Source organism: Nansenia antarctica (genome assembly GCF_963989245.1).
Source record: "Nansenia antarctica genome assembly, chromosome: 10".
Classification (NCBI taxonomy): domain Eukaryota; kingdom Metazoa; phylum Chordata; class Actinopteri; order Argentiniformes; family Microstomatidae; genus Nansenia; species Nansenia antarctica.
Window position 1 is genome coordinate 33,797,043 of NC_137680.1, and position 20,494 is coordinate 33,817,536.

General features: G+C 48.0%; 1 protein-coding gene across 1 annotated transcript in view; it reads right to left on the reverse strand.

Annotated features, from left to right (window-relative positions):
• kif13a (kinesin family member 13A) overlaps window positions 1-20,494 on the reverse strand; it is a gene marked incomplete at both ends in the record, with an annotated part of 98,502 nt that overhangs the window by 21,414 nt on the left and 56,594 nt on the right. The window contains 9 exons of the mRNA XM_080541228.1: window positions 3,157-3,330; window positions 3,889-4,053; window positions 4,653-4,802; window positions 5,095-5,238; window positions 5,636-5,798; window positions 7,755-7,974; window positions 14,853-15,025; window positions 15,210-15,296; window positions 16,174-16,304. Coding sequence (XP_080397354.1) covers window positions 3,157-3,330; window positions 3,889-4,053; window positions 4,653-4,802; window positions 5,095-5,238; window positions 5,636-5,798; window positions 7,755-7,974; window positions 14,853-15,025; window positions 15,210-15,296; window positions 16,174-16,304 — 1,407 coding nt within the window. The remainder of the gene's footprint in view (window positions 1-3,156; window positions 3,331-3,888; window positions 4,054-4,652; window positions 4,803-5,094; window positions 5,239-5,635; window positions 5,799-7,754; window positions 7,975-14,852; window positions 15,026-15,209; window positions 15,297-16,173; window positions 16,305-20,494) is intronic.

A 20,494-nucleotide genomic window follows, 5' to 3' on the forward strand; every position in this document is an offset into this window, starting at 1 on the left:
TTTCATCTGTCCAAAGAATGCTGTTCCAGAACAGGGCTGTCTTTTTTAGATGTTTTTTGGCAAACATCTAATCTGGCCTTTTCTATTCTTGAGGCTTATGAATGGCTTGCACCTTGTGGTGAACTCTCTGTATTTGTTTGTGTGAAGTCTTCCCTTTATGGTACACTTGGATAATGATATGCCTACCTCCTGAAGACTGTTCTTCACTTGGCTGGATGTTGTGAAGGGGTTTTTCTTTACCATGTAAAGGGTCCTGCGATCATCCACCACTCTTGTCTTCCATGGACGTCAATCAAGACCTTTTTGTGGTGCCGAGCTCACCAGTGCATTCTTTTTTTCTCAGAATGTACCAAACAGTTAATTTGGCCACTACTAATGTTCCCGCTATCGCTCTGCTGGATTTTTTGGTTGTTTTTGCAGCTTTTGCCTGCTTAATTGATAAAGAAATAATGAAGGAATAGCCCACACAGGTCCATGAAACAGCTTTTGAGTCAATTGTCAAATTACTTTTGGTCCCTTGAAAAAGAGGGAGCTACGTATTAAAGAGCTGTAATTCCTAAACCCTTCCTTCAATTTGGATGTGAATACCCTTACCCTAAAGCTGAGAGTCTGTACTTTAAGCCCATATTCATTATATAACTGTAACTTGAAGATGTTTTGGTAAACAGCTAAAATAACACAAATTCTGTCTGTGTCCAAATATATATGGACCTAACTGTATGTGGTCCTTCCCTTCAGCCTGTCACTGAGCCCAATGGTGTTAGTAAAATGCCCAGAGGCAGCAGTGGCCCCTCTCAGACAGAGGCAGCAGTGGCCCCTCTCAGACAGAGTGGCAGAGTGGCCACATCGACGACTGGCTAGTGGCACCTCCCGCGAGGAGGCGGCTCGTCACACAGTGGTCATTTCGAAACACCATAAACATGGAAAAGAGCATGGTGACACCCTCTCAATGCATTGCGTTTATAGGGCTCGCACTGGACTCTGTCTGAGCCAAGGCGTTTTTGTCTCCAGAAAGAGTGGAGACAATGCGCGTGACAGAGGTTGTTAGGCTTGAAGGCCTCCTCTGTGGTGACCATACTCCTGGGGCCCCTGTATATGAGAGGCATCCAGTGCCGGGTGGCCTGGATGAGCCTGGACCCTCACGGCGATGGTCATTGTCATGTGAGGTTCTCCAGGGATTGCGCACTGGCTCTGTGCCAGTGGAAGAGCCCAGGTTTCATAACACAGGGTGTTTCTATAGGACCTGGCCTGAACAGAAAAATGGTCATCACGGACGCCTCCCTGAGAGGCTGGGGTGCCAATTTCGAGGGGAGAATGGTAAACGGGGGCTGGAACTTGCACTAACGTTCTACTCATATAAACGGCCTGGAACTGCTAGCTGTTCACTTGGCTCTGAAACATTTCCTCCCGTGGTTGAGAGGACATCATGTTTTGGTGAGGACAGACAACTGTTTACTCCTATGTAAATAGACAGGGGGGGCTGAGGTCCCACCAGTTACACACTCTGGCACACTGACTGATCGCTGAGAGCAACCCATGTACCGGGCATTCTGAACTACGGAGCAGATTTGTTGTCCAGGGGCAACCCACTGTACGCAGACTGGAGACTTCACCCTGAGGTGGTGAAACAAATTTGGTCACGATTTGGTCGAGCGACCGTGGACGTTTATGCTACGGCAGAGAACGCCCAGTGTCCCCCGTTCTTCTCTCTGCGCGATCGGGGAGCCCCACTGGGGGTGGACGCATTAGCGCACGAGTGGCTGAGGACCCTCCTGTATGCGTTCCCACCGGTGGCACTCATTCCCCCGACTCTGAGTGAGGGAAGGAGATTTGTCCATGGTGCTGATAGCCCTGCATTGGCCAGGGAAGCATTGGTTGGCAGAGATTTTTCAACTCCTATCCGGTCCGCCGTGGCAACTACTGCTGCGCAGGGACCGGCTAACCCAGGCACGGGGGGAGATATTCCATCCCCACCCAGAGAGACTGTCTCTGTGGGCCTGGCCCGTGAAGGGATCAACCTTGCACTAGTAGGTCTTCCCCAAGGGGTTATTGACACTATTCAGTGCCAGTCTCATCAACTAGAACGTTGTAGGGCATAAGTGGCGTGTGTTCTGACCTGGTGCTCAGAGTCACACGCTGTCCCTTTTCAGTGTTCTGTGACAGTTATTCTGTCATTTCTACCTGATTGACCTGATTGAGAAGGGTAAGGCTTTCTCAACTGTTAAGGTCTATTTGGAAGCAATTTCGGCTTGTCATATTGGCCTGGGTGGAAAGTCGATAAGCCAGCACCTGTTGGTGTGCCAGTTTATGAATGTGGCCCGAAGGAAATTGTGTGGGACCTCCCTACGGTACTAGATGCTCTCTCCTGCCCACCTTTCAAACCACTGGAACAGGTGGAGGTGAGTGTTAACGCTAAAGACGGTCCTATTGCTTGCTTTGGCATCGGCTAAGCGCATAGGTGAAGTCCATGCGCTCTCGGTGCACCGAGAGTGTACAAAGTTCTCCCTGGGGAACTCTAGGGTCAGTCTAAACTAACCCAGCCTTTATTCCAAAGGTTATAGGCTCTTGCACCCCTATAGAGTTGGCTGCCTTCTATCCCCCGCCTTTTGCCTCGGAAGAGCACAGGCGGTTGCATACTTTATGTCCTGTCCGCGCGCTGCGTGTTTACATAGACAGGACTCAGAGTTGCAGGAAAGGTGACCAGTTATTTGTATCCTGGGCAAATCCACACACGGGAAAGCCAGTGTCAAAACAGCGCCTTTCCCATTGGGTAGTGGCGGCTATTGCCATGGTTTACTCTAGTAAGGGTCTACAGGCCCCCATGGGCTTGCGTGCGCACTCTACTAGAGGTTTAGCAAATGGGCTGGCGCAGTGTAATTCAGCTTCTGATGAGGTCACGCAGGGGGCGTTCCCATAGTGAGACACTCACAAAAACTACTCTTTTTAACATGAATAAATGCGAGTCCGGTTTTGATAATGCCAACGGCACACTGTTAAAAAAGTCCTGGGGAGAACCCTGATCAGGATAACCACAAATGTTCTAGAACATTCAGCAAACCATATAAATTACACAATTGGAGCATACACAAATTAATGTGTGTATTTATGTTATCAAACGGCAGTCTTCCACACAGAAGAGGGCGCTCTTTCCCCTACCTTGCAGTGGTCGAACCTGACGGTGAACTGGGCTTCGGGGGTGCGGGGGGAGGGCGTGTCTGGGCTGACCATGGGCGGGGCCACCGTGGGCTCGGCCTGCTCCCAGTAGGTGTACTGACAGAACACGAAGTTGGACAGGTTGAGCGGCAGCCCTGTGGCCTCTCTGATCCTCACCTGCACCAAACACACACACACAACCCAGACAGACAAACACACACACACAACCCAGACAGACAAACACACACACACACACACACACACACAACCCAGACAGACAAACACACACACACAACCCAGACAGACAAACACACACACACACACACACACAACCCAGACAGACAAACACACACACACACACACACACACAACCCAGACAGACAAACACACACACACACACACACACACACACAACCCAGACAGACAAACACACACACACACACACACACACAACCCAGACAGACACACACACACACACACACACAACCCAGACAGACAAACACACACACACACACACACACACACAACCCAGACAGACAAACACACACACACACACACACACACACACACACACACACACACACACACTCAACCCAGACAGACAAACAACACACACACAACCAGGGAGAGGAGCAGGTCAGCATCAGCCAAGTACTGTAGATGTATTTTTACTATTTTCTCTGTGGACTTTTTAAATCCCTGAACATCATCATCATCATCATCATCACCACGTACCCTGCAGGTGAGCTTCCTGGCCATGTGGACAATCTCCCCGTGTGTGTCCATGACCTCGTAGCTGCTGCTCTCGCTGGAGTTCTCTGAGGAGTCGTCTCCGCCGCCCAGCCGCTCCGGCACCGCCCCGCTCACCCTCATCAGCTCTACGTGCAGCCGGCCTGCCACCTGGCCCAGGGACACAACCACCATACACAGGCCTCAGGACAGGCCTAGCATCATCTACAGGCCTCAGGACAGGCCTAGCATCATCTACAGGCCTCAGGACAGGCCTAGCATCATCTACAGGCCTCAGGACAGGCCTAGCATCATCTACAGGCCTCAGGGCAGGCCTAGCATCATCTACAGACCTCAGGACAGGCCTCAGGACAGGCCTAGCATCATCTACAGGCCTAGCATCATCTACGGGTAGAACGGGTAGTGGTGGTCTAGTGGATAGTGGACTTGTGATCGGAAGGTTGTGAGTTCAAATCCCGCCTGAAACCACACCACTACTAGTGTGCCCTTGAGTAAGGCACTTAGCCCTCAGTTACTCCAGGGGGAATGTCCCTGTAATTCGTAATTGTAAATCGCTTTGGATTAAAAGCGTCTGCTAAATGGCAAAATTAATTAAATTAATCTACAGGCCTCAGGACAGGCCTAGCATCATACTGTAGACACATACTGAGAAGACACATACTGAGAACAGGCATACCAGTAAACCGAAGTAGCACAATCACACACAATCAAGTCAATAGGCCTCCAGTATGAAGTATCTGTTGTTATACCTCCCCCTGTTGGCTGATGATGGGAACAGCATACTGCAGTTTGATATCGTGGAAAAGGCACTCCAGGAAGACGTTGGCCACCCCGATGAGGTTGTGGTTCTCCTGGGCCTCGTAGAACGGGTCGCTGTGCTTCACCGTCAGCTTGTTATACTGGAGGAGAAGCATCCTCCCGTTAACAAACATCTAGCTTCATCTGGTTCTTCAACGTTCTCAGCCCCACTGATCCATTCTTGCTCCAATTTTTACACTTGTTCATTCACTCACTCATTCATTCCCTCACTCATTCATTCATTCATTCACTCACTCATTCATTCACAAAGTACAATGTCTCTGAGGTCTCTGAGAGTACATTCTCCCCCTTGACCTCTCTCTGAAAATGCTCTCTAGAACATTTCCCTGAGTACAGTACTCCCCTCCCTCCCTCCCTCCCTCCATCTCTCACCATCTCCTCCTTCCCTTCTTTCCAGTCTTGGTAGTGGTCTCTCATGTCCACCAGCTTGTTCTCCAGCTTCTCGATGGTCCACACCTGAGTGCCCTTCCCTCTCCTCTTCACCTGGATGGCCGGCTCACTCACTATGGCCCCCCGCTGCCCCAGAGCCACACACACATCTGACAGTTACATATGGTACACACCACCCCCACACACACACAACCCACTAGGACCCAAATGACTGGACCATACTAGAATCAGGCCGTTCTGAGTGGGACAGTCCCACTCGTATTTTTCTTCTTATTGCGATTGATAGAGACTGTAGAGATTAGACAGGAAATGATGGGTGAGAGAGAGAGAGAGAGAGCGAGAGAGCGAGAGAGCGAGAGAGAGAGAATGTCCACGGCCGGAATCGAACCCGGGAACCCTGCGGTTACATGGTTGATGCCCCCAGGCCGTTCTCTTAACACTATCTAACGGATTAAATTGTTTAAATTGTAATCGATGATGAAAAATTGTGGAATCCGAACGTGACGTCCGGCAGGAGTCTCACCTTGCGGTTGGCGCTGAGGTTGGCGGCGGGGATCTGGAGGGTCACCTGGTAGTCTGTGAGTTTGTTCATCTCCTCGGACAGGAAGTTGGCCTCTCTCACCAGGGTGTTAGCCTTGACCACCTGCTCCCTGAGCCGAGACAGGCTCTGCCGGAACAGCTCGTCCCTGACGCACACGCACGCACACACACACACACACACACACACACACACACACACACACACACACACACACAAAGGGAGCATTCAGTGGTACGGCTGTGGCTCATCATCACGTGTCTGTGTGTCTGTGTGTATCTGTGTGGGAAGATAAGAACTTCTTCTACTGTGTGCACAGAATGATCTGTGTGTGTGTGTGTGTGTTCCACACTGCTCCAGTGTGTGTGTGTGTGTGTGTGTGTGTGTGTCTCTCACCTCTCCTCTCTCCAGAGGCGGACCTTGGCGTGGTGTGTGTGTGTGTGTGTGTGTCCCTCACCTCTCCTCTGTCCAGAGGCGGACCTTGGCGTGAGGTGTGTGTGTGTGTGTGTGTGTGTGTCCCTCACCTCTCTTCTGTCCAGAGGCGGACCTTGGCGTGAGGTGTGTGTGTGTGTGTGTGTGTGTGTGTGTGTGTGTCCCTCACCTCTCTTCTGTCCAGAGGCGGACCTTGGCGTGAGGTGTGTGTGTGTGTGTGTGTGTGTGTGTATGTGTGTGTGTCTCACCTCTCTTCTGTCCAGAGGCGGACCTTGGCGTGAGGTGTGTGTGTGTGTGTGTGTGTGTGTGTGTGTGTGTGTGTGTGTGTGTGTCCCTCACCTCTCTTCTGTCCAGAGGCGGACCTTGGCGTGAGGTGTGTGTGTGTGTGTGTGTGTGTGTGTATGTGTGTGTGTCTCACCTCTCTTCTGTCCAGAGGCGGACCTTGGCGTGAGGTGTGTGTGTGTGTGTGTGTGTATGTGTGTGTGTCTCACCTCTCTTCTGTCCAGAGGCGGACCTTGGCGTGAGGTGTGTGTGTGTGTGTGTGTGTGTATGTGTGTGTGTCTCACCTCTCTTCTGTCCAGAGGCGGACCTTGGCGTGAGGTGTGTGTGTGTGTGTGTGTGTATGTGTGTGTGTCTCACCTCTCTTCTGTCCAGAGGCGGACCTTGGCGTGAGGTGTGTGTGTGTGTGTGTGTGTATGTGTGTGTGTCTCACCTCTCTTCTGTCCAGAGGCGGACCTTGGCGTGAGGTGTGTGTGTGTGTGTGTGTATGTGTGTGTGTCTCACCTCTCTTCTGTCCAGAGGCAGACCTTGGCGTGAGGTGTGTGTGTGTGTGTGTGTGTGTGTGTGTATGTGTGTGTGTCTCACCTCTCTTCTGTCCAGAGGCGGACCTTGGCGTGAGGTGTGTGTGTGTGTGTGTGTGTGTGTGTGTGTATGTGTGTGTGTCTCACCTCTCTTCTGTCCAGAGGCGGACCTTGGCGTGAGGTGTGTGTGTGTGTGTGTGTGTGTGTGTGTCCCTCACCTCTCTTCTGTCCAGAGGCGGACCTTGGCGTGAGGTGTGTGTGTGTGTGTGTGTGTGTGTGTGTATGTGTGTGTGTCTCACCTCTCTTCTGTCCAGAGGCGGACCTTGGCGTGAGGTGTGTGTGTGTGTGTGTGTGTGTGTATGTGTGTGTGTCTCACCTCTCTTCTGTCCAGAGGCGGACCTTGGCGTGAGGTGTGTGTGTGTGTGTGTGTGTGTGTATGTGTGTGTGTCTCACCTCTCTTCTGTCCAGAGGCGGACCTTGGCGTGAGGTGTGTGTGTGTGTGTGTGTGTGTGTGTGTGTGTGTGTATGTGTGTGTGTCTCACCTCTCTTCTGTCCAGAGGCGGACCTTGGCGTGAGGTGTGTGTGTGTGTGTGTGTGTGTGTGTGTGTGTGTATGTGTGTGTGTCTCACCTCTCTTCTGTCCAGAGGCGGACCTTGGCGTGAGGTGTGTGTGTGTGTGTGTGTGTGTGTGTGTATGTGTGTGTGTCTCACCTCTCTTCTGTCCAGAGGCGGACCTTGGCGTGAGGTGTGTGTGTGTGTGTGTGTGTGTGTGTATGTGTGTGTGTCTCACCTCTCTTCTGTCCAGAGGCGGACCTTGGCGTGAGGTGTGTGTGTGTGTGTGTGTGTGTGTGTGTGTGTGTGTGTGTGTCTCACCTATCTTCTGTCCAGAGGCGGACCTTGGCGTGAGGTGTGTGCGTGGGGAAGGTCAGGCGGTCGCTGCTGCAGCGCTGGTGTTGGGGCGTTCTCTCGGGGGACAGCTGTTGCCGTAGCGACTCCAGCTCCCTCTCATACATCATCCTCTGCTCCTCCAGAGCCGTCCTCTTCTCCTCCAGGTACTGCTTCTCCAACACCTGCACCACGTTCTGCATGGGGTCTGCAGAGAGGACACACTCAACACTTACCATCAACACTACTGGAAGTGTTTAATAGTGTACCTGATCATTATAGAGTCAATGCTAGCATATGCTACTGTATAAGCAACTATATATATATATATATTTGTGACACGGTCTGGTCGTTTGTGCCGCAAGTCGGCAACAAATCAAAATGTTTGGAATTTTATTTTGAAACACGGAAATACGTTTCAACGTTGTTGAGAATCCCAACGCAAACTCGCTACTCGAGCTGAATTACTGCAACCCAATGGATTGGGTGAGTAATCCCCACTGCTACCTAGTTAACTAGAACACTACTTTACATTGTTACCTAGTTAACTAGAACACTACTTTACATTGTTAGCAGGCTCACAAAACAAGCTGTGTTAGTTGACCAGCTCAGGAATGTACTGATAGGGGGCGCTTAGGTGGCGTAATGGGTGAAGCATCGACCATGTAACCGCAGGGTTCCCGGTTCGATTCTGGCCGCGGACATATCCCATCTCTCTCCCTGTCAAAATCTCTACTGTCTCTATCAATAAAAAAAAATAAAAAAAGAGGAATGTTCTGATAGTGGTAGTGTCATATGAACAGAACTGAGAGGATAAAAACAGAAGGTATAATAGGAGATTCTTTCTCTTCTTTGTGTCCTTGTGAGAGGACCCAGATGTTGTTTTGTTAGTTCAGATCATGTGGTCTTGTCTTTGTTTCTCTCTCTCTGTCTCTCTCCCTCTTTCTATCATTTTACCATGAGGGGTAGAATGGAACATTTCTCTATGATGTATTTGCCTTTGTATATTGTATAGTTGACAGTAAAAGCCTCGTTCCAGTCATTCTAACGTGACCATCATTGGTCTAATCAGCTCACGATCACAAACTCAACAATTCTTTCGCAGTGTTAATTAAATTACTTGGGGAGTCAGATTATTAATATTAAGATATTCCTTGTTATTAACACTAACAGTACATATGAATGAATGGTCTTTATTGTCATTGCTACAGTACACATAGATTCAGTACTTAACCCATATCCATGACTGTTCTGTTCTGTAGAAATTGCGCCGCATCTTTAGTATCCAGAGTCAGCTAGTACTGTATAGTATAGTATAGTATAGCTAGTATAGGAGCTAGAATCAAGTGAAGTGCTCCTTGGCATTTGTCATGGTGTTCTAAAGCTGGTTAGGGTTAGCCCTGGGATGCTGGTTAGGGTTAGGGTTAGCCCTGGGATGCTGGTTAGGGTTAGGGTTAGCCCTGGGATGCTGGTTAGGGTTAGGGTTAGCCCTGGGATGCTGGAGTGCCGTGGAGTGTGAGTCATTCTGGGACGGTAACCTCTCCACACAGCAGGTGCAGCAGCGCGGCAGGTGATGTCATAGGAACAGGCCAGGGGCCTAAGGACTTCAGGGTGGACTCGGGTTACATGTTGGAGGAGCCTGTCTTATTTAAACCTCAGACATTTAGTTTGGTTTGCTCTTGATTGCTGAAGTGAGTGGTATCACCATGGCGAGATCAGAAGAGCTCTCTGAGGCCTTTAGAAAGAAGGTATCACCATGGCGAGATCAGAAGAGCTCTCTGAGTCTGGGAAGGGATTTAAGGTAGCTCCTGCCTTACCTGCATCTACCATCATAAAGAGACGCACAAGTTAGATTTTCATGGGAGGTGTGCAAGGAGGAAACCCTTTCTGTAAAGAAAAACTCCATCAGGGCAAGACTAAAGTTTGCCAGAGAACACCTAGACAAACACCAGGACTTCTGGAACAATATGCTTTGGACAGATTCATCTAAAGTTGAATTATTTGGGCTCAGTAACAGAAGACATGTTTGGCGCAAACCAAAGACAGCATTTGAGCCTCATACTAATGTGTGAAGCATGGGGGTGGAGATGTCCTGGTCTGGGGCTGCTTTGCTGCAGCAGGGCCTGGCCAGCTCATCATAGAATCACTATGAATTCTTTATTGTATCAGAGGAAATGATGTGCATGTGAGACCATCTGTCCAAAAATTGAAGCCAAATAAATGATAAATACATAAAAAAGAAAGAAATGGAGAGTTCTGGTATGGCTAAATCAAAGCCTGGATCTTAATCCTATTGAGATGTTATGTGTGGGTGATTTGAAACTGGCTGTGCATGCAAGACACCTCTCAAACATCACACAACTGAAATCATTTTGCATAGAGAAATGTCAGAGACTGGTAGACAGTTATAGGAAATGTTTAATTGAGGTTATTTCAGTCAAACGGGGCAATACCAGCTATTAGGGCATAGGGTGTCCTAACTTTTTCGTCAGTAGGAATTGGCGTCTTTGTTAATTCGCTGTTAAATAAATGATAGCAAAGTTCAATTTTCATTTTTTTGGGTTAAATTACATCAGCTTTATATACATATACTGTATATATTGTTTGAAAAAAGATCACATATTGATATGTCCATATTTCTTAAAAAAGAACTAAATGTGTGGTGGCCTGGGAAAACCCTTCACATGGTGGCATTTTGACATTTTCATTTTTTAATATTTCCATAAATTAGAAGTTCTCAGCTATTCATAACTGGTTGAATGACTGAGATAGCCCTTTACTTTAAAAAGTTATGAGCATTTTAATGTAGCATGTCAAAAAAAGTGAAAGGGGAGAAATCCTCCCCTTTCTCCTCCGGGTCGGGGGAGGAGCCTATGCAGATCGGCCGGTCTCGTTTGTCTTCTTGTGATGCGGTGGTAGTCTGCTCGCCTCGTCGGTATGCGAGGGACAGATCCATTTGTGTGTCTTCTAGTTAAGATTTTATTACTTTATGCTTATTGTGAGCATCAGTAAACTGGCAATAACACAGGTGGAAGTATCGTCTCTCCTTTCGCTCATGTGTGCGTGCGTTGCGTACGTGATGTTGTTTCGCTAGCAAACTACCCGCCACAAAAACATCAAAATAAGTACTTTCTCTTTTGTTTTCTTAAAATGTTTATTCACCATAATGTAGTATGGAGTTCAAAGTACTAGAATACCACATAATATCAAAATCGCCAAAATCGCGATTTCCATCTATATTTGCTCTTTGCCACGAACGAACGCCAGCGACATCCGACGGGTTTTCCCAGGCCACCACACAAATATTTCACATGACTGGATATTACAGTGATGGCAATGATATCCAGGATATTCAGCTTGTTTATAGAGACTGAAGGGGTTACATTGATGTTTCATTGGCTTGAGACCAGTGAGTTCCTGATTGGTTAAAATTCAGAAAATGTGAAAGTCTATATCTGATTTCACTGGACATCTTTTTAATGTGCTTTTAAAGTTCAAAGTATCATGAATGCCCATATATGCATTTATATATATGGGCATTTATTTTATTTTGCCATGCGTATTTAATAAATTGTATTGACATAAATGGTGTTATAAATATATGGGCATTCATCTGGATGATACTTTGAACTTTGAAAGCAGGCTATCATTCGTGTACATTTCAATATCCTGGCAGACAGGCGGAAGGTCATTAACATAGAGACTGAATAACAAAAAGCCGAGGGTTAACCCCTGTGGTGTACCAAACATACAGTAGGCTTTTGGGGCGAGTGGAGAGGAGGCATGGACTTTGGTATCATGATGTTAACCTCCACACCCTATACTTATATGTTTATCTCTCTAAGGCTGGGTTGCACCAACCTGGTTTAAACTAATCCTGGTTTAGAGTTAATCCTGGCTTAAACTAGGTTTAAAGTTAATCAGAGACGCGTTGCACATCATCATTTTACTCCTGGATTCGTTAAACCTGGTTTAAACCAGGATTAAACCAGGATTCATTTATTTTCAGTGTCCGCCATCTTGGATTCAGACGAAATGTAAAAAAAAAAAAAAAGTATGTTGGCTAGATAAATATGGCCCTAGATAAATTATAGATAGCATCTCACACTTAAATAGCATTAAGGTTGATGCGGGCTCACTAGTCAGCTATAGCTTTTATCTTGGCATGACCATTTTATATTAAAACAGCTGCTAGCATGCTAATTTCGCTACGCGAATGTTACAAGGTGACTAGCCAAACAAAGCCACATCACATCAGCCAAAGTGGTGATAAATTCCATAACTGGATACTCATTTGTTTCCAGTCATAGCTGGCTAGCTAGCTAGCTTACTTACTTACTTATCAAAGGTATCATAAGACCTCTGCAGCTCATCCAGGATGCTACAGCTAAATCAATCACATTATTTGGTTGGTGTATTAATTATTCATATTGGTTTGAAGATGGTTCTGAATACTGTACAATCCATGTAGGTAGTAGACATGCTGGAGGGCGTTTGAGAGTTCCTCTCACTTCCATGCTTGATAGCTGGTGCAACCTTCCCATTGAGGTATGTGACAGTAAACAGTATTTTGTAAAGCTATACCATTGGGAAAACTCACAATTGAATTATTCACTTTATATCACTATAAAATGATATCACAATAAAATTATTAAAAAATGGGGTTTAATCTGTCTTGAATTTTCCTGCGAGAAACTCTTTCCTTTATTCTCATCCAGCGAAGATATGCAGCCATGTTGTCATTAAAACTGAAATAAACCTAACATAAACCTCCTCCAGGGGTGGTTTAAATATAATTGCTAATCCAGGTTTAAAATTACTGGTGCAACAGACTTGATTTAATCCAGGTTTAAACCTGGATTAGCAGAGGCTTAGATTTAAACCAGGATTAAATTAAACCAGGTTTAAACTAGGTTTAAGCTAGGATTAAAGTTTGGTGCAACAGGATTAGTAGATAAGCCCTGATTTAAACCAGGATTAGTTTTAAACCAGGTTGGTGCAACCCAGCCTAAATGTGTTATCTGTAAAAAAAATAAAAAATAAATTGGGGGAGGGAGCTTTGAATGGACATATACCTGTTAAAACACTTTGAATGGACATAAAACACTTTGAATGGACATACCTGTTAAAACACTTTGCAAGGAGAATCAAGTGAAAAAGCGAGTCGTACCGTTACTTAGGGGTGTAACGATACATCGATTCACATCGATGCATCGATTCATTGACTAACGATCTGATTACATCGACGCAATGTAAAAACATCGATCTATATCGTCATCTTAAAGATACACCTTTATTTTGAAATGGCACATTCTGCGTGACTGTCACCATTTCCGTGCAGCGCGCGACTAGCAGCGGCAACTACAAAGTCAAAGAGCGCTGCACACTGTGCAGGTCAAGTCATGGCGAGTAGCAGGGATAACGACGACGAAATTCGCTCTCCCTCTCGGTAATAAGTCGGCGGTCTGGAAATATTTCGGATTCCGCAGCAAAGACGGCTCTACAGACAAAACACTCACCATATGCAAACAATGCCAGTGCGAGTTGAAATACTCGGGAAACACTACAAACTTGGCCGCGCACCTAAAGAAAAAACACAATATTGACCCGCATGCTAGTGCTAACGCTAGCTCCAGCGTTACCGTGCCAGAAGCCTGCACACCAGCTTTGAGCACTTTCTTTCAGCAAAAACTGAACAACAACTCCAAAAGAGCGACGAGTATCACAAGTGCCATTTCATATTTTATTTGCAAAGATATGAGACCTTACTGTGTTGTCGAGAATGATGGCTTTCGTGAACTACTGCACACTCTGGAAATGGTGACCTTGGTTCAGTTCTAACTGTTAAAAATACTGTGTTTATGAGACAGTAAAAAAGTGAACGTTTACAAAAATCCTGCCTTAAAAAAGGGGGGACAAGTTCTTCCAGTTTTGTTTCATAGGACATTAATGTTTTAACGCTGAATATCTCTTGTTTGTGAGACTAGTGAATGGGTCTATTTTTCTTTTTGTAACAGAAGAATACTGTATAATACAATATGATTTAAATGCTGGATACCTGGAAGAGCTCACAAATAAAATGGTCAAATCATATTCTAGTTGTTTTTGTGAGTTGATAATTGTGTTAGATTGGCATATGATATCGCGTCATATCGATCATATCGTCCAGTGTTTCCTCCAGGAATTTTTACAATGGTGGCGGGTAGTGCTGACCGCGCGCGCGCAGCGCGCGCCCGCGATTTTTTCGCGTGCACGCGCATGAAACGCGCACGCGCGCTCAAAAAACAACGACGTAATTTCAGCCAAAACTCGAGAATGGCCCAAAAAAATAAAATGTTTTCCTGTAAATTAAAAACAAGGGTAGTCCGTCCGTCCGTCCCTCTCTGGAATGGAATGGAATGGACTTTATTTGTCATTGCTACAGTACAGGTACCAGACAACGAAATGGTCCATTAAATAAAATGACACGGTTCAAATGTTCACGCCGGCAGTCCGGCTCTCACACATACTGGCAGCGTCCCGGTCTGACTTAGCTCTCGTTTGTGCACGGCTTTCTTTCTTTCCTTCCTTCCTTCCTTCCTTCCTTTATGTGAAGTGGCCGGTCCCGGGCACAGCTGCCTCGCATCCGCTCAACGAGCCCGGCGGTTCGGTGCTGCGCTGATTAGCGGATGCGGGACAGCTGTGTGAGCGGATCGCTCCATCTCTCATCTTGATGAAGATGAATGATCTTTATTGTCATTGTAACAGGTACAACGTAATTTAAATGAGGAATCACAAAACAGTTTTGCAAGCGCGTCGCTTCGCGCTTGTGGGTGTGTCTAGCGCTGTGAAGGTCTGAAAAGCGGCCTAAATCTTTTTTTATTTTTTGGGTTGAGAAATCTGAATGGTGGCGGAGGAAATTCCATCGTGGCGGACCGCCACGATGAAATGCATGTAGAGGAAACACTGTCGTCATATCGATCTTGAATCGAATCGAATCGAAATCGTATCGTGACTGACATTGTGATATCGTCAAACATTGTATCGTCATACAAACAAATCGATATAATATCGTATCGTGATGAAGCTGGTGATTTACACCCCTACCGTTACTCCCCAGGGTCTTCATCATGACCTCCATCTGGGCGAACTCGTAGCTGTAGTCCTGCTCAGACGAGGCCTCGCTGGCCGTCTCCACGTCCGCCTCCACAAAGCTCTCCCTGGGAGAACGCTCCAGATCCTTCAAACGCTCACGCCGCTTCCGCATGGGCAGGCTGATCCTAGGTCAGAGGTCAGAGGGGTTATTAGCCAGGTTCATGGGCAGGCTGATCCTAGGTCAGAGGGGTTATTAGCCAGGTTCATGGGCAGGCTGATCCTAGGTCAGAGGGGGTATTAGCTAGGTTCATGCTAGTCATGGAGTAGTGGTAATATAGATCATATTTCTTAGTGACTTTTTTTCTTTACCTGAAGAAGTGGTTGTTTCCCCATAAGATGCGGTCTCCGTGCCAAAGGTGGACAGAGGAGTCGATCATGGTTCCATTCACACAAGTTCTGTTAACATAAAATTGACATTTTGAGAAGACATGGTTAACTATAGACACACAGAAGACATGGTTAACTATAGACACACACAGAAGACATGGTTAGCTATATAGACACACAGAAGACATGGTTAGCTATAGACACACACAGAAGACATGGTTAGCTATAGACACACAGAAGACATGGTTAACTAGATAGACACACAGAAGACATGGTTAACTAGATAAACACACAGGAGACCTATACATATCAGAATAGGTCCTACCTCCAACTTAGTTATGACTATCTAATGAATTTGTCTTCCCGCCGTTTTTCTTTTGTGTCTTTGAAGTGGGAGGGGGGGGGGACATAGCTATTTGATATCAAAGCAGGAGGCAAGATGCCTTCACTATGAGGTCATGTGAAAAATCCTCAGGTCCAGTCATCCACAAAGAGGAGGAGGAGGAGGGGGAGGAGGAGCAGGCGGAGGAGGGGGAGGAGGAGCAGGAGGAGGAGGAGGAGGAGGGGGAGGAGGAGCAGGAGGAGGAGGAAGAGGAGGAGGGGGAGGAGGAGCAGGTGGAGGAGCAGGAGGAGGAGGAGGAGGGGGAGGAGGTGGAGGAGGGGGAGCAGGAGGAGGAGGAGAAGGAGAAGGAAGAGGAGGGGGAGGAGGAGGAGGAGGTGGAGCAGGAGGAGGAGGAGAAGGAGGAGGTGGAGGAGGGGGAGGGGGAGCAGGAGGAGGAGGAGAAGGAGGAGGAGGAGGGGGAGGAGGAGGGGGAGCAGGAGGAGGAGGGGGAGGAGGAGGGGGAGCAGGAGGAGGAGGAGAAGGAGGAGGAGGAGAAGGAGGAGGAGGAGAAGGAGAAGGAGGAGGAGGAGGAGGAGGAGGAGGAGGTGCTGTCATTAAGCTCACCTGGCGTTCTCTCTGGGTGTGAGGGTGACATCACCATCGGGGCAGATCTCTACCTGGCAGTGCTCCGGCTGGATCCCGATGCCGCAGAGCTGGATGTCCTGAGACGTGTCCGCGCCCACGTGCGTGAGCTCCTACACACAGGGGCGGCAGGGGGGCGGGCGTGAGGAGATCTGACAGACCCTCAAACCTTTCAGACACGAGGGGGGGAGTCGCATGCTTTCTGCGTAGGACGGGTCTCCTCCTGCTATTGGACGGTGGTGAAACTGACGCCATGAGACCCACCCGACTAAACCAGATACGCTGTCACCCATGACATCATAAACCAGATACGCTGTCACCCATGACATCATAAACCAGATACGCTGTCACCCATGACATCATAAACCAGATACACTGTCACCCATGACATCATAAACCAGATACGCTGTCACCCATGACATCATAAACCAGATACGCTGTCACCCATGACATCATAAACCAGATACGCTGTCACCCATGTCATCATAGGAGAACCACAGTGGCCAAGTTTCTCCTTTCATCCGCGCGGGGGGAAAGAAAGAGAGAGACAGAGAGAAAAAGAGGGCGAAGTGAGTGAGATTATGAGCTCAGTGAAGAAAGCTTGTGTCTCTCTGGTTACGGCGTGGTGTGTGTGTGTGTGTGTGTGTGTGTCTCTCTGGTTACGGCGTGGTGTGTGTGTGTGTGTGTCTCTCTGGTTACGGCATGGTGTGTGTGTGTGTGTGTGTGTGTGTGTGTGTGTGTGTGTCTCTCTGGTTACGGCATGGTGTGTGTGTGTGTGTGTGTGTGTGTGTGTGTGATTGATTGATTGAAAACCTTTATTGTCCCCAATGGGGAAATTTTGTTGTCAAACAGCTCAGTTAGGGCAGAAAACATTCAATACAGAAAACAGAAAAACATTCAATAAAATACATAAAACAGTGGAGGCTCAATAAGTAAAAAGTTCCAAAAGTTCCAGCTCCAGGTCTCCCCCACCCTGCAGGGCCTGGTTGTAGAGTCGGAGTGCAGCTGGAACAAAGGACTGTCCAAATCTTTTTGTACTTTGACGGGGGAGAACAAATCTGTGGCTGAACTTGCTCCTCATCCCTGCCAGCTCGCAGTACATCGGGTGGGAGGGATTGGCCAGCATGGCCGCCAGTTTTTTCCCCATCCTCTGTTCTGCCACCACCTCTAGGCTGTCCAGCCCGGTCCCCACCACAGAGCTGGCCTTCTTCACCAGTTTGTTTAGCTTCGCAGCATCCCAGGCACAGATGTTTCCACCCCAGCAGGCCACGGCGAAGAACAGAACGCTGGCAACCACCGACTGATAAAACATTTGCAGCAGCTTGTTGCAGACACCGAAAGACCTCAGCCTTCTCAGGAAAAACAGTCTGCTCTGCCCTTTCCTGAGAAGAGCCTCGGTGTTGTCAGTCCAGTCCAGTTTGTTATTAATTTGTACTCCCAGGTACCTGTAGGAGTCCACCCTCTCGACTTCCACCCCCTTGATGGTGATGGGGGCTGGGGTCCTTCTCTTCCTCCTAAAATCCACCACCAACTCCTTTGTTTTGCTGGTGTTAAGCAAAAGGAAGTTGGTGTCGCACCACTGCACGAAGCTCTCCACCAGGGCCCTGTACTCCTCATCCCTGTCGTCTGTGATGTAACCGACGATAGAGGAGTCATCCGAAAACTTCTGCAGGTGGCACTGGTCGGAGCTAAACTGGAAGTCGGAGGTATAGAGGGTGAAGAGAAAGGGTGACAGAACAGTTCCCTGGGGGGCACCGGTGTTGCACACCACCACCTCAGACTGACAGCCCTGCAGTCTCACATACTGACGCCTGTCTGTGAGGTAGTTGTGGATCCAAGCCGTCAGGGAGTCCTCCACACACATCACTGCTAGTTTGTCGGCCAGCAGTGATGGCTTGATAGTGTTAAATGCACTGGAGAAGTCGAAGAACATGGTCCTCACCATGCTCTGTGGCCTCTCCAGGTGTGTGTAGGCCCTGTGCAGCATGTAAATGATGGCATCCTCCACCCCCATGCTCTCCTGGTATGCAAACTGCCGGGGGTCCAGGAAGTCCTTCACCTGGGGCTTAAGGTGTTGCAGCACTAGCCTCTCCAGGATCTTCATGACCTGTGGTGTCAGGGCGACAGGTCTGTAGTCGTTTGGGGTGCTGGGCCGTCCCTTCTTTGGCACTGGGACGATGCAAGAGGTCTTCCAGAGCTGTGGCACCCTCCTCAGTCTTAGAGATAGACTGAAGAGATGTTGGAATGTGTCCGCCAGCTCTCCAGCACACACCTTCAGAACCCTGGGGTTGATGTTGTCTGGACCTCTGGACTTGTTCACATTCACCCTGGAAAGCTGCCTTCTCACCTGCTCAGATGTTATAAAGCTGTGAGTACCGGTGTCTCCAGGTGTGAAGCATGCTCCCTGGCTCCTGGTGTTGGTAAGGGGAGGCAGTTGCTGCTGGGGTGCTGCTGGGGTGTCAGGGGGAGTGGGGGCTACTGTTGCCAGGGGTGCGGTACATTGGAGAGGGGAGGAGAGGGTCGGGGGCTGTGGGGGGTGACAGGGGGATGGGGGGGGTGACAGGGTCGGGGGCTGTGACAGGGTCGGGGGCTGTGAATACAGGAGGAAACTGGAGGTCGGGGGCTGTGGGGGGTGACAGGGGGATGGTTGGTCAAACCTGTCAAAGAAGCAGTTCAGGTCATCCGCCTGCTCTCGGGTCCCCTCCACCACAGTATGTGGCTGCTTGTGGCCCGTGATCTTCTGTGTGTGTGTCTCTCTGGTTACGGCGTGGTGTGTGTGTGTGTGTGTGTCTCTCTGGTTACGGCGTGGTGTGTGTGTGTGTGTGTGTGTGTGTCTCTCTGGTTACGGCGTGGTGTTTGTGTGTGTGTGTCTGGGTTTCCGTTAACCGGCAATTACCGGTCTTTGTCCGGTAAAATTTGGTGAAGTCCGACAAATTGAAAAGTCGTCGGACATATTGTCCGGTGAAAATAATTCCCTTTGAATACAATTCGCTAAAGCTGGCTGGGTGCGTTCGTAAACACGCTCTGGAAATCCGATCAGCACTCGCGGAACGCCTCTCGTCCAATCGAACGACTCGGTCGCTCTGTGACATCGAAGCCAGCGTGCGCTCCGGCGCTCTCAGAGCGTGTTTACGAACGCACCCCTAGAAGTTTCCAGCCAGCTAGCTGAAGCTGCTACACACACCAGAGCCATGGCGACCGAACGGCAAGTTAAACAACATACTATAAAAGTGACATTGTTTTACTCATTACTCATACGTTTGTTGTCATTCGGCGGTGCTAATAGTCGCTTTCTTTTTTAATTTATTTAATTTATTTTATATTAGCAGTTTCCCCGAAAGTTAAGTGTTTGTTTTTATATCACTATTTGCACTTCTGGTTAGATGCTAAACTGCATTTTGTTGTCTGGTACTTGTACTCTGCAATGACAATAAAGTTGAATCTCACCTAATCTAATCTAATCTAATCTAAAATAATCTAAAATAATCCCATCACTATTACTCCCTATTTTCATCAGTGTTTCAATCCTTGAATCTGTGATGGAAATCAAGCAAAGCCACTTCAAGTCTCCCCACCACTGACAGCGCTGGGTGTGCCTTTCCTTACACTCTCGGTTATTCCCTGTGGATTTAAAAAACGGTGTTTTGGTTTCTATAATGTGGTCTATTCTCAGTGTTGACGAGCAGCTCAGGGGTCTTTGAGATGGCTAACAGCAAATTAAAGGAGTAATTCCACTCAAAAGGGTAGAAGTAAGCTGACTGTCTGTCTGTCTGTCTGTCTGTCTGTCTGTCTGTCTGTCTCTCTGTCAGTGTGCTGGACTACCTATGACTTCCATGGTACCTGGGAACGCGTTGTCGGAGAGAAACGCCCTCTGTACAAAGGACCTACTGACCAAAATCCCTGTTCCCCGTAGCCTACATGCTTGCACTGTTACTGTTCAATAAAATGTTATAAATCTAGACATTGTGGTATTTCTTTATATACGTATCCCAGACTGCCTATCAATTGTTTCTCAATAAACAGTTATGTTCTTCCCATTGTCATACTCCCGAGCTAAACGAAATGCCTTCCCAACCAGCGAGACTTATAGAAATGACGTTGTTTTATTGATAAAAAAAAAAAAAAGGGTAAAACTGTAAAGAGAAAATAGAAAACTCACATTAATCCCAAACAATTTAACAAACTTCAGTTAACGTAATGTGGAGTCCGTTCATTGATCGATGCTGTCTGTTCAGTTCCCAGTGAGGCGCCCGTTCAGCGCTGGACCCGTTCAGCGCTGGATTTGACGCATGGCATAGCGCGC